Source organism: Morus notabilis, unplaced genomic scaffold, assembly GCF_000414095.1.
Source record: "Morus notabilis unplaced genomic scaffold, ASM41409v2 Scaffold125, whole genome shotgun sequence".
Classification (NCBI taxonomy): domain Eukaryota; kingdom Viridiplantae; phylum Streptophyta; class Magnoliopsida; order Rosales; family Moraceae; genus Morus; species Morus notabilis.
Genome location: NW_010363325.1, coordinates 380,288 through 392,393, shown reverse-complemented (window position 1 = coordinate 392,393; position 12,106 = coordinate 380,288). Strand labels below are relative to the sequence as shown.

The 12,106-nt window shown below is 35.3% G+C and overlaps 2 protein-coding genes across 3 annotated transcripts; both read right to left on the bottom strand.

Moving 5' to 3' along the window:
• Positions 1 to 310: 310 nt before the first annotated feature.
• Positions 311 to 4,350, bottom strand: LOC21397714. Its single transcript, XM_010104222.2, has 5 exons — positions 3,897 to 4,350; positions 2,231 to 2,297; positions 1,532 to 1,930; positions 985 to 1,328; positions 311 to 869 (listed from the first exon to the last, which is right to left on the bottom strand). The coding sequence occupies exons 1-5, from the start codon at positions 4,002 to 4,004 to the stop codon at positions 654 to 656; spliced, it is 1,134 nt and encodes a 377-aa protein (XP_010102524.2). The 5' UTR covers positions 4,005 to 4,350; the 3' UTR covers positions 311 to 653.
• A 1,533-nt stretch (positions 4,351 to 5,883) lies between these two features.
• Positions 5,884 to 9,795, bottom strand: LOC21397713. Of its 2 annotated transcripts, none has more exons than XM_024169557.1 (5): positions 9,623 to 9,795; positions 8,955 to 9,026; positions 8,008 to 8,141; positions 7,311 to 7,754; positions 5,884 to 6,662 (listed from the first exon to the last, which is right to left on the bottom strand). In XM_024169557.1, exons 2-5 carry the CDS (start codon positions 8,979 to 8,981, stop codon positions 6,260 to 6,262), a joined length of 1,008 nt encoding a protein of 335 aa, XP_024025325.1. In that variant the 5' UTR covers positions 8,982 to 9,026; positions 9,623 to 9,795; the 3' UTR covers positions 5,884 to 6,259. The 2 variants fall into 2 exon arrangements, with proteins under 2 accessions (XP_024025325.1, XP_010102523.1); XM_010104221.2 differs by having other exon boundaries at positions 7,311 to 7,730.
• Positions 9,796 to 12,106: the final 2,311 nt, after the last annotated feature.

Below are 12,106 nucleotides of genomic sequence, written 5' to 3'. Positions count from 1 at the left end.
CCCCCCTTTTTTTTTTGGAATTTTTTTTTTTTTTTTTTTTTTTGGGTTGTGAGTTGAAGGTAAAAAGTGAGAAAAATTGTCCTACATCTTCTTGTTCTTTCGCATGGTGCTTGACTGGTGGATATGTAAGTTATTACATAATGAGCATGCGATTACCCCCATTAAATTTCAAATGTTTCACTTGTATTTCATGCATAGAGGCGAATTGATATTACCAAAACACCCTTGTCATCCAGCCCTTCCTCAATCCTCAGTGTCTTGCTTGAATTTTTAGCAGACAAATCTGAACTGGGAATAATAATTAATTGAAACATCCCAACAAAATTTATTGCTCATTTTCCAACACAGTGGATAGTCTGTGGCAGAAAATAATTAATCTACAACCGGTATTCACTTGCAAGAAAGCACATGAAAAAAAAAAAAAAAAGGAAAAAAAAAAAAGCCTTGCTTTCCTGCATTTAGTGGTATCTCCTCCGTATACAAAAATCCGGGACAATCTTTGTAACTAGCTTTAAACAAGTCAAAATGCTTCATTACCAATTTGCTTTTAAACTGCCACCTAAAACATGACAAACTAAAAAAAAGAGTACGGACTGTGAAGTGTGAATTATACTTTGCAGTAGTTTTACCACTTATTGTGTGAAGTTTACGCTTCATTGAGCAGAAACTGCATTTGAAGGGAAAAATCTCATGAGGAAGCTTGAAAGAGACCAAATGCAGATAACCCCAAGACACTGAAGGACATTCAAAAGCGTTCCAAGGGAACTGTTTATTGCCAAGTTATGCGATGTCATCTCGGCGCCTCTGACCGTAAACGACAGAGCTGTTACCAGTTGGGCTGCTCTGTTCAGTTGGTGCAATCTGTACACCTGTCAAGCATGAAAGAAACTCTATGATTTATAGTTCTCAAATGGGTGCAAATTTAGATGACGAAACAAAGTCAATATTAAACAAGGACGCTGAAAAAGAGAAAACTGTCCTTACCTGAAAGATTATCGGGATAACGGGCCATGACGGGGACTTTGTATATCTTGCATACTGCTCAAATGCAAATTGGACAACTATGCCAACTAGGTATGGTGCGAGAGTGGCAGATGCTGCAGGACCAGTCCAAGGCCAGACCAAGCCCATTGTCACCATGGGAATTATAAGACTAAGTACCAGAGCAGCGACGGATGAGATTCTCTGTCCCAGTTGGGGGGTCGTGGAGTTGCTTGTATTTACAGCAGAATCTAGTACCGTAGGCCTCCTTAAATGGTCAATCAGAAGAAGAAACACAGCAACGCCACAGTAGAAAAGAGCTTCCGTGAAGAACAATATGAGGAAATCTGATAATTCAACCAAAAAAAATTTCGAATTATTGATCCAACGGGATTTAGGACAACAGAAGTTAGCAAGATCTATGCAAACATCAATGAAGATGACATAATTTCTGATTTGATTTTGTTACTAGTAAGTGTCTCAATTGAAAAATCAGGACATGAAAATTGCAACTTCCCAAAGCAGTGTAAAGCAATGAAAGTACTCTCACCTGTCAACAAAGAGTCCTCAAATACAGCAGAGAGCACTCTGCGCAAATAAAGGGAGGGAAATAGAAAAGAGGCCACAAGTACTGCCGGACCAAGAAACCACAAGAAGTTGTTAGGATTCCCCTCTGAGCTAGCCATGTGGGCTTCATCGTCTCTTTTGTACGGACGGTTATAGAAAGAGATAAAACCAGGTCTTCCGCCGGCACCGTCAAAATGGAAATTTGAACTGCTGGCAGTTGATATATCTTCAGTGTTAGGAAAGTTATTTTCTTGCTCTGAAGCAACTAATGTTATCTCATCATGTAGTGACTGATCTTCAGAAACTGCAAAGAGAGTACCGTGCCACTTCGGTGACCTTACCCTTGAGTACAGTATTCCATGGATGAATTTGCATGACTTATCTACTCATAACAACGGAAGAAGTACCCAGATAAATACAGACAATTTATCAATTGGGAACTTGCAACGAAGTAAAGAAAGCCATATTAGTACATAACTCAAAAGTCACTTGCTTTATGTTTACAGATTAAGTCAGAACTCAGAAGTATTTGTTCTATTTGATTTAAGCCCTGAAACTCCTTTGTCCCACTTAATCTTGATACCTGTCAACCCTACCAAGTACCTTCTGGAGAAATAAATTTGGACTACCTAAGCTAACATTTGCCATTTTTGTGAATATGACAACAAATATGAGAAATCACCTCTAGCATATCTTCGCAGGCTAGCTTCATGTTGCAGGTCATTGTATGATCTTTGTGATAAGTTCAGCTGGACATAAATAAATAAATAAATTTACATGAGCTAAAGATGGACCTCTCCATAAAAGCCCAGTTTCAGTATTCTTAGATCATGATTGTAAATGGCATGAAGTAGAAAGATGACAATTGAAAATTCTAATCTAGAAAATCATTTGTGCATTAGTTTATTGTATTAGGGAGCCTCTGTGTTGGCAATTAACCTGCAATAGAGCGCAGTATGGGATTTGTATGCGCTACTGTGCATCAACAAACCCCTGAAGCTCAGAGTACCAATATAAATACAACTGCCCTACTAATAACTAAAGTTGTAGAAGAAACTACTTATCAAATTTGAATTTCCATTTTCAATTACACCCTAACACAAGCATTTGCAATCAGCAGAACGCTAGATTTTACCATCATTTTTCATGTTATTTCATCCAAGAGCCTAGAAATTTTTTGTTTTTTGTTTTTTTGTTTTTGGCTACTGATCCAAGAGCCTATTTTAGTTACAAGATTCATTGTCAGTTTCAAAAAGAGAGGGAGAGAGATTTGGGTTGTGTTGGGAGGCGCCTTTGAGATGTGCATATATGTTTGTCTCTTCTCCCCTTATATGCTTCAATGAGAAAGGTAGAATAATTTGGAACTTTTCCAGATTGGGGCTATGTTGGGCACCTTGGTTAGAACGAAATAAGAGGATTTTAGAAGACCTTATTTGTTCGGAAAGTGAACATCGGGAGCAAGTGATTTGGGTTGCGATATGGTCGTTTGAGGATAAAGATTTTTGTAATTTCAAAATGTCAGATAGATTGCTTTTTTTTCGCTTTTGTTGGAGGACTTCACGACCCCCGGCCTTGTTGCTGGCGTTCTTTGTAGTGTACTTTGTGATTGTTCTAATGAAGTTTTATTTCTTTATCTATGTAAAAAGATTCACAACTAATGTCAATCCTTAACATATATATTTGGTAAACGATATGGGAAGCTAGCCAACCTAAACTTTAATCAAAAGCGTCTACTCATAGACAACTTAGTTTGTTCCATTTCGCCCTTCCCTTAAAGGTTAAAAGTACACTTTGACAGATTGTCTCCAAAAGGAAATTTCCAGACTATATATAATTCTTCATCAATTCCAACATTCCAATCTAAAATTCCATCACTGATACACTGACAATTCTCTAACAACAACCAGTTTTTTTTCATGCTAAATAACAGCCGTTATAGATTTTGAGATATTCAGCAGAATCCCTATGTGTGATCTATCTTTTCAAACAAAGAAAAACGGCTCAAAAAAAAAAAATCTAAATGCACAGTAAAAGGCTTATACACATGCATAGAACAAAGCTACAAACATTTCACTTCACTTGAGCTATAACTACACAAAAGAAATCTAGTATAGGTTTGCTCAACTAATGCCATCAAAATTGTTCTTTTTTTACCCTTTTTTTAATTTCTTTTTCCCCCTTGTGGCAACATTCAAAACTACTAAGCAATATCTAGCCAAGCCTTAAATTCCCACCAATCAAAATCCCTAAAATTAAACGTTTTGAAACATCGAATTTCCATGAAAATTAACAGCATTTTCTTTCCTTCTCTTTTCTAAGTAACCAACCAAAGGTGAATCATACCATACCTTAAAACGATTCCTGGTGTGAGAAGGAGAATAAAGAGCCGCAGATAATAAACAAGAGAACGAGGAACCAACTCTAAAAGCCATTCCTGAAAGCAAAAGAAAAAGCATCCAAAATCCCAGTCTTTCACAGACTCCAAAACCGCATGGTGGTAATTGATTCTAGCAAACCCATTAGAGTAGAAGGAAAATTATAGATGCCCAGATGAGGAATTCGACAAATAATCGACCAAAGCGGAGGGAACTGAAAGGATTCGGAGATTCTAAGGTGGGAATTTTCAGAAGTGTGTCGTTTGTTTTGAGGAGGAGTGAAAAGTGAAAAGAACGGCGAGTTTTGTTTGTTGTTGGTGGTACGTTGGTCGGAGAGAGAGAGGGGATGAATTGTTTGGACGAACAATGCTACACAAGACCAATGATGTTTGACATTTAAGCACTTTTCTTGTTTGGACACATTAGATTCTACTCCTCCGTCTCTAGTGCCCTTTTTACTGTACAACTTCTACTTAGCACGATTTTTTTATTTTTTATTTTTTATTTTTTGGGTTTTTTGGGTAGTTTTTGTTAGGGAATTTTTTCGGTGAATCAATAGTAGATTTTAACTTAATTTTTTAATAATTAAATTTGTAAAGATTTACACTAAAAATTTATAGCGCACTATATAAAACTATTTTTATTATAAATTTAATTGTTGAAAAATTAATTCAATAATATAGTTCTTATTGGTAGAGCAAAATAACATGTTTCACCGTAAAAACTCAAAAAAATAGGGATGATAAGATTAATTTATAATCATTAAATCTAATCAAAATCATATTAAACTGAAAAATATGTAGAACAGACAACAATTGAACATATAAACTTTTTAATAGTTTATTTTTTAAAGACTTACAAGAGAAATTCCCTTTTTTCTCATAATTTGCAAGAGATTTTTACGACAGAATTCGAAAGAATAAAACTATAAGTAAGGTTTTTGTTTTTAACCGGCAAGTCTGTATCAAAGACTATTTTTTCTGCGTTTTCTTTTATTTGAGTGATTTTAATAAGATCTTAATGATTTGATAGAAGGCCTACCATAGAAGGACCGATAATTTGCAAGGATTTATTTTCTATATAGGGACTTCTATGGTAGGCCGGCTTACTAATAGTGTTAATTTCTAACCGTTAAATCTTATTAAAATCACATCATATTAAAAAAATATGCAGAACAAATCATTTTTAATATACCTCTAACAGTTAAAAAATAAAAAACTACCGATAATACATTTTTTCAATCCTGTCAGCAGCGAAACTCTCTTCTTTTATATTCTATGTTTTGAAGAATTCTCTGACAATGAAATACAAATTTTTACCGTCAAAATCGCTTTCCTAAATTTTGTGTTTTCATTCCCTGCCATAAAATTCTCATCTTATATCACCTTACCCTGTATGTTCCTTTTCTTTTCCTTGGTTCTCTTTGTTTTCTTCCAAAAGTTCATTTTTATTTAATTATCCTTTTTTTCCCTGAAGCCAAGCCTTTTTTCTTGGCTCTTGTTCTTTTACAAGCATATGACTTATGAGTCTGCATGTTTAGAATTTCATGGTAAATTACTAGTTTCATTAGCAATAAAAAGTGTTTCACAATTTAAATCACGACTCAAAATTTTTACTACAATATTTTCTCTTGTAAAAACTTAAATTTAATTTTTTATATTACAGTGTTCTCTCACATATAAATCTATTTTTCAACTCAAGTTCTCAACTTAAACCCACGAATAGAACATACCCAAATTGAAGAGAAAAAGGAAAAAGGGGACCACAAGCTAAAGAAGGCGTATCTTAGCTTGCAAGTTATTCTTATCCTTTCTAGGCCCATAAAGTTTCTCATATGACAAAGGAATGCACATTGGGAAAGAAAGGGATGCAAAAGAATCAATCACATAATAAGAAATGGAAAAAAAAAAAAAAAAAAAAAAAAAAAAAAAAACCCTGCAACAGACCTTATATGGTGAAAAAAATAGTAGATAATGGAAACATGTACTTTTGAGACTAGACTTGGGAACATCAAAACTCTACTGCTGAATCGATTTCCAATCGTTCTATCTCATTAAGGGGTCATAAACAATAAAAGCTAAATACAACAGAAATAAATTGATACCAACCTCATCCAAAAATAAATTTACTGCCTTATGAAAAAAAATTATAGAAATCAGACAACTCTGCATAATCATTTTTTCTCTAACTAGCTCAAGATACGAAGAACCCCATTGCAAAAACGGGTTGGCTAGCTGTCTCTATAAATGTCAAACTTCCTCCAACAGTCACCATCAGAAGCCACTCAATTCGGCCCCTATCTGACTGAAGACCTCTCTTAATACACTCTCCAAAATCTAAATGAGATTGGCCCTCTTTAGAAACCTTATTGTTCTGCAATAATATGGCCATATCGACTCCACAAAGTCAAGGTACCTCTCCACCAGCCATACTTGCAATTCTTTCAGCTTTGTTTTGGAAAACTCTTTGTAGTTCAGGTTTTTAATATTTACTACAGGTTGCCAAAAGCGAGAACGGAACTCCTCCTTAAGCTTTCCTTGGACAAGGTAGCTGTAGTACACGGGTAAGTTCTTGATGACTTTTACCGTCTGCCTGAAGGAGAAGACATAGAGTGCAAATAACCACCGAAGCATCTTTATGTAAAGAACTACAATAACAGGCCCGACAACCCACAACGGAGTCAACTCCTTTGAAACTTCAGCCCCATATATCACATTAACTGCCAGGTAGAAAGGGATGCTGCAGATTAAGAAGATGAATTATAAGCATAAAAAAAGTGAATAGAAAACTGTCACAATCTTGCATCTAGAGTTTATAGACATGATAAATAGATACAATTTTGAAGACTTCCCAAGTTAGTTACACAAGACAAAAGGCAGGAGTACTGCGTGCCCAACCCACCAAAAACAAGGCTCTAGTTAATAAATTCGTGACACACTACTGGCTCCTATACCCATTTTCCTTTCCACATGTAATTATTTAATCACTTTTCTTGGGATATAATAAATAGTAGAAACACCAACAATGAGCGGATGAAAACAGAAAAAACCAGTTCACATAAGAAACTTGACTGAATGAAGGAGTGCACATCTTCCAATTCCTAGAAACTAAACACGACTCATTTAAGTATAGGAAGGGAATGAAGCCAAAGTTGTAGACCATTCTCCAGTCTTTTAATCTAACTTATGGGTACCCCTCCTAGATAATATCTCAAAGCTACAACCAACACGATTATTTTCTTCACCCGGACTACCTGTCTGGAGATCCCTTAAGTTTGTTGAAAGATTCACAATAAAATCTTGCAAAAAAACGTGGACTAACTGTTGAGAGAGAGAGAGAGAGAGAGAGAGAGAGAGAGAGAGAAGCAGCAGACAACATTTTACTCACAAAATCAGCAAGGGTATCTTAATTGTTGCATCCAGACCCAGAAAATGGCTCCAAACTGCCTTTAGAATCACACTTCTTTCCTTGTTCTTAGTCGCAAGTTCAGTTTCTGACATCTCTCTTGGAGATGGTTCCTCTTCTAAAATTTCATCCACTGCAGCACCTGAGGATTGTGTGCGCAAGTTTGTCAACCATTTTTTAAATAGTTCGTGAATAGCAGGGGATGGCCCGACACTCTCATTTGCCTCAGCGGTGTAGGAAAGTGAAATCTCATTTGCCTGGGTAGATTCTGTTATGGCACCCTCACTCTCTTTTAATTTGATTGAGTTCTTGGCAGTCTTTGATCCACTTGCTCTTCCTCCAGGTTCGCCATTTTGAGCACTACCTTTAAAGGCTGAAATTCGCAAAGCTTTAAGTTTTGGTCTGCGTACACAAGAAGCCCCTACACTGTGGCATAAGTTTTCTGAATCCATTTCATCGTGATAAAACTAAAATGAGTAACATTATTTGTGTGTATGAGTCTGCAAGCATGCATAAAAGGGTTTCATGACATGAAAGTGGCAGCGTTGGGATTTTGGCCACTACAGAAGCAAAGAACTTTATATTACATTTTTCAAAAACAGACAGGTGCAAAAGAAAAAAGTACTTCATGTATCCTCAATTTAAAGGAAGAAACAACAGAGGATGGAATATTTCCCACCTTAAACAAATATTCCCCTTCAGTAAAAAAGGCCTATCTGTTCTCGCAGCCACGTGAACTGTTGTTACATATCTCTTCCATTTGACTCCCTTGATCCATGGTAAGGGTCTTGAGGGTAATGTTACATAAGAACCCTGGAAAATAGTAAAGGGAAAAAGAGGGGAAAATCAATGAAATCCAATTAAATTGAGAAAAACTATGGCCTTCAAATATATCAGAATAAAGGCACAGTTTCACATGGCAACAAACATGAAGAAACTTTGAAACATAAAAGTACTAAAAAAAAAGAGGAAGAAAAACGTGAAATTTTGCTTACAAATGTTCATTAAACGAGAAAAACCAAGTATTTTTGCTTTCTAGGATTGGCAATAAGATAAAAATCAGGTTTTTTACACAGATTCCACATGGATGATAGGATTCTACGGTCTTCAACACTATTTTCCTGAGTTTACTAAGTAAGATGAAGCATAAAAATCTGCTGCAACTTCAATCCCAGCAGCATCTTCATGTTTAAATAAACACTATAGGGAAGCAAGGCACAGATGCATATCCAAAACAAACATAATTCAGTTTCACTCCCCAAGGATCACAGGCTCAGGCTAAGCAATGCAACTACCAAGTGGAAGATTCCATTTAACATTAACACATATTGTAGCTGAAGATTGGTGTCCAAACACCGATCAAGCAATCAAAATTTTCTCTATCCCGTGCACAGGCACTAATCCTTACATAGGAGCTATAAAAACTGGTCCATGTCACCATCCCCCTTAGTTGTTCAATTAATACCGATCTAGAAATTAGAAGTTCTCCATGTGTACAAAGGTTCATAAAAAGCATAAGTGCAGCGCAACGAGCTAGTGACGTGGTAAATTAATAGAAATTTAAGCGGGAAATAATCTCCATATAGACGTAATAATCATGTATGATATTCCAATGTCATAAAGTACCTGCATTTGATGAGTGACCAAAGCCATTATCTCCGCCTTAAGTTTAACCGCCAATCATCAACCCAGAAGAATCTAGATAACAAAACAATAAGAATTCAACAAATACCAATGCAGCACGTACGCAACAGTTAGGAATAACAAAAACCAATTTTTCATTTTTTATTTTTTATTTTTACAAAATACTACTCCAAAAAGGGATAAAAGACGAAAGCAACAGTATGGAATTACTTGTTCTCAGACTAAGGAATCCTAAAAAATAATTGCAATAAACAAAGGAAACCAGAAGAAACCAAATTCACCACAACAAATACTCTAGAATATAGCAAAAATTACACACTTTTAGACAATATATAACCCAAGAAATTCACCAAATTCTGTTCGTTTTTCTTCCCCTAATAATCCCATATTTTAATTCAAGGAAAACAAATAATAAAAGCTTAAAAACTTTGCCCAAATGTGAGCTCAAATCCTAAACATTAGCATAAAATCGTTCCCGTTTAACTTTCCCGGAATTTCTCAGCAACCAAGCAAAAGCTTTCCAAAACATTCAAGCACAAATAGGTCAGAAAGACTTCTAATAAATCACATACGAACGAAGAAAAATTCCACGAACTGAGATTCAGGACGAAAATGAATTAAGAGAACTTCAAAGCGAATTTCAGACTAACCCGTAAACGTGAAGACATAAGCGTTTCACCTCATCGAATCATGAAGTTTAGGATAAGAAAAACGAGCTGTCTTATCTTCAATTCCCAAACTGAAAATTTCTCAACAGGAGAGAGAGAGAGAGAGAGAGAGAGAGAGAGGATAGAGAGAGAAAGTGAAGGAAAAGGGGGAAAAGTCTGGCTGCTGAATTTCTAGGGTTTATATAGAGAACTTTTTTAATTTTTTAATTTTTTAATTTTTTAATTTTTCTAATTTTTTTTAGGGAGAAATTAGAAGTTTGGTATTCAACGGTGAATGGCAACGAGGCAGAGAGGAGGAGAGGGTAAGGTAATAAAGCCGTAAAGGCAGGCGGTTGAAACACGACAACGACACAACGACGACCACCGCGGGTTTAATTTATAGATTAAAATTATGAGATTAAAATTATTTTTAATTTATGTGTATTTTTTATAAAAAAAAATATTATAATAAATTATAAACGATACTTTAAATCAGAGATCTTCTAACCAAATGGGCTCGAAATACATGTGGTGGCAGAAGAGCCGAAGAGGAAAACAGAGGAACTATTGGGCTTTTTTTATTTAGGCCCACTAATGAAGTTGGATTCATTGGGTTGGGCCGGATCTTGAATTAGGCTATTAGGATTGTGATAGGAAAGGTTAATAATATTTACTGTAGAAGATTTATGAAATAAAATTAAATAAATAGTAGATTTTAAAAGTATTTGATAAGCGATTCTTGAAATTTAATGGAAGCATGGTCACGTGCTCATTACATCAAAGTTTGAAAGTTTAAAAGGAAATTTCTTTAATGTGTAAAACATTCTAATTTTTAAGCGTTTTCAATGTAGATTTTAGTGATCATATTCGATCTTTGGGAACCATCACAAACAGCTGACCTATATTTAAACGAGAATGCCAAAACATGTAGAATCCGTGTGAATCAGCGACCACCTTGCAAGTCTAAATACTCTTAAGTGACTGATAATGAAGTAGTACTGTGAGAGAATAGTGAAAAGCCCCCAATCAGGGAGTAAAATAGAACATGAAAGCGTTAGCTCCCAAGCAGTGGGAGAAGCCCAGAGCTCTGACCGCGTGCCTATTGAAGAATGAGTCAACGACTTATAAGCAATGGCTTGGTTAAGCGACCCAACCGGAGTAGTAGCAAAAATTGTCACTGCTTATGAACCCGAATCTGGATGATCTATCTATAACCAGGATGAAGTTTGTGTGAAACTAAGTGGAGGTCCGAATATGTATTAAAGATATGTTTTGCTTCTATTTATGTGACTGTATTTATATAATTTCAAGTTGAAATTACCTTCATGAAATTTTAACAAATCATCTTTAATTTTATGATTAGGGATCAAATTTATCAAAAACCAATTAGGAGTTAATTAGCCAGAATTTTTTTAAAATACCTAAACCGGCACAATACTATAATAGTTCAGGTGCTAATAACGTCAAAAACCCAAAATCTAATCTCAAAAACTGTTTATTTTAGTCTAATGGGTACGTGACACAAAATTTGTAGAAGATCAGTGTCAATAATGCTCTCTCTCTGCTTTTGAAGAAAGGTCAAATAGCATTAATTTATCTTCTAAGATATACAGTAAAAACAAAATAGAAAGTGCGTTTTATGTTGTTTTTATGCCAACTATGCCTGCATTTTTCCATGATGGAACACTACGATCCGTATTCAACAAGTTTAAAACAAATACAGTACTTGAGTAAGTAAGCCATATATATATATATACACACACACACATTATATATATATATACATACATTTAATACAGTACTTGAGTAAGTAAGCCATATATATATATATACACACACACATTATATATATATATATATATATATTTCTAAAGAAAACAAATTTTCTCTCTCGATATTTCAGACATTGATGAATGCGCCAATGCCGTTCGAGCTCGCAGAGCATGTGGAGACCCCAGGTTCTGTGTCAACACTTTTGCCTTTGGGCACTACTTATGCAAGTTGCCAAAACGGAAAAAGTCCCGACTCAACGTGGTCTTTATAGGTATGTATGCCGTACATATGCCATTTGAAGCTCTTAATCATGGAGGGTCCAAGTGGGGTGAACCTATGGTTTTGGTTCAAAAAAGTATTTGTTCACAGAAGGCAAAAACTGATTTGAACGCTTAATGTGACATTTAAACCATAACAAATACAGAATTTCTGAACCAACCACCCCGTTAAGATGTTCGAACTCAAGGTTTCAACCACACTTTTCAAACCAACATAGTTTAAACCAAAAGGTTCAAACCACACTGGTTTGAGCCCTTCTTTTCCCCCATGAAATTACTATATGAGAGATGCTCTACTGCTCATATTCTAACATTTTTCTGTTTCTCTCCTTTTTGATGCATCATAATCTCATTTCCCTGGTGAAAAGCAAAGGTAAGCATTCCACGATAGCATCTAAATAGAATACAACCAACAACAATGACAGAACAAGACGCA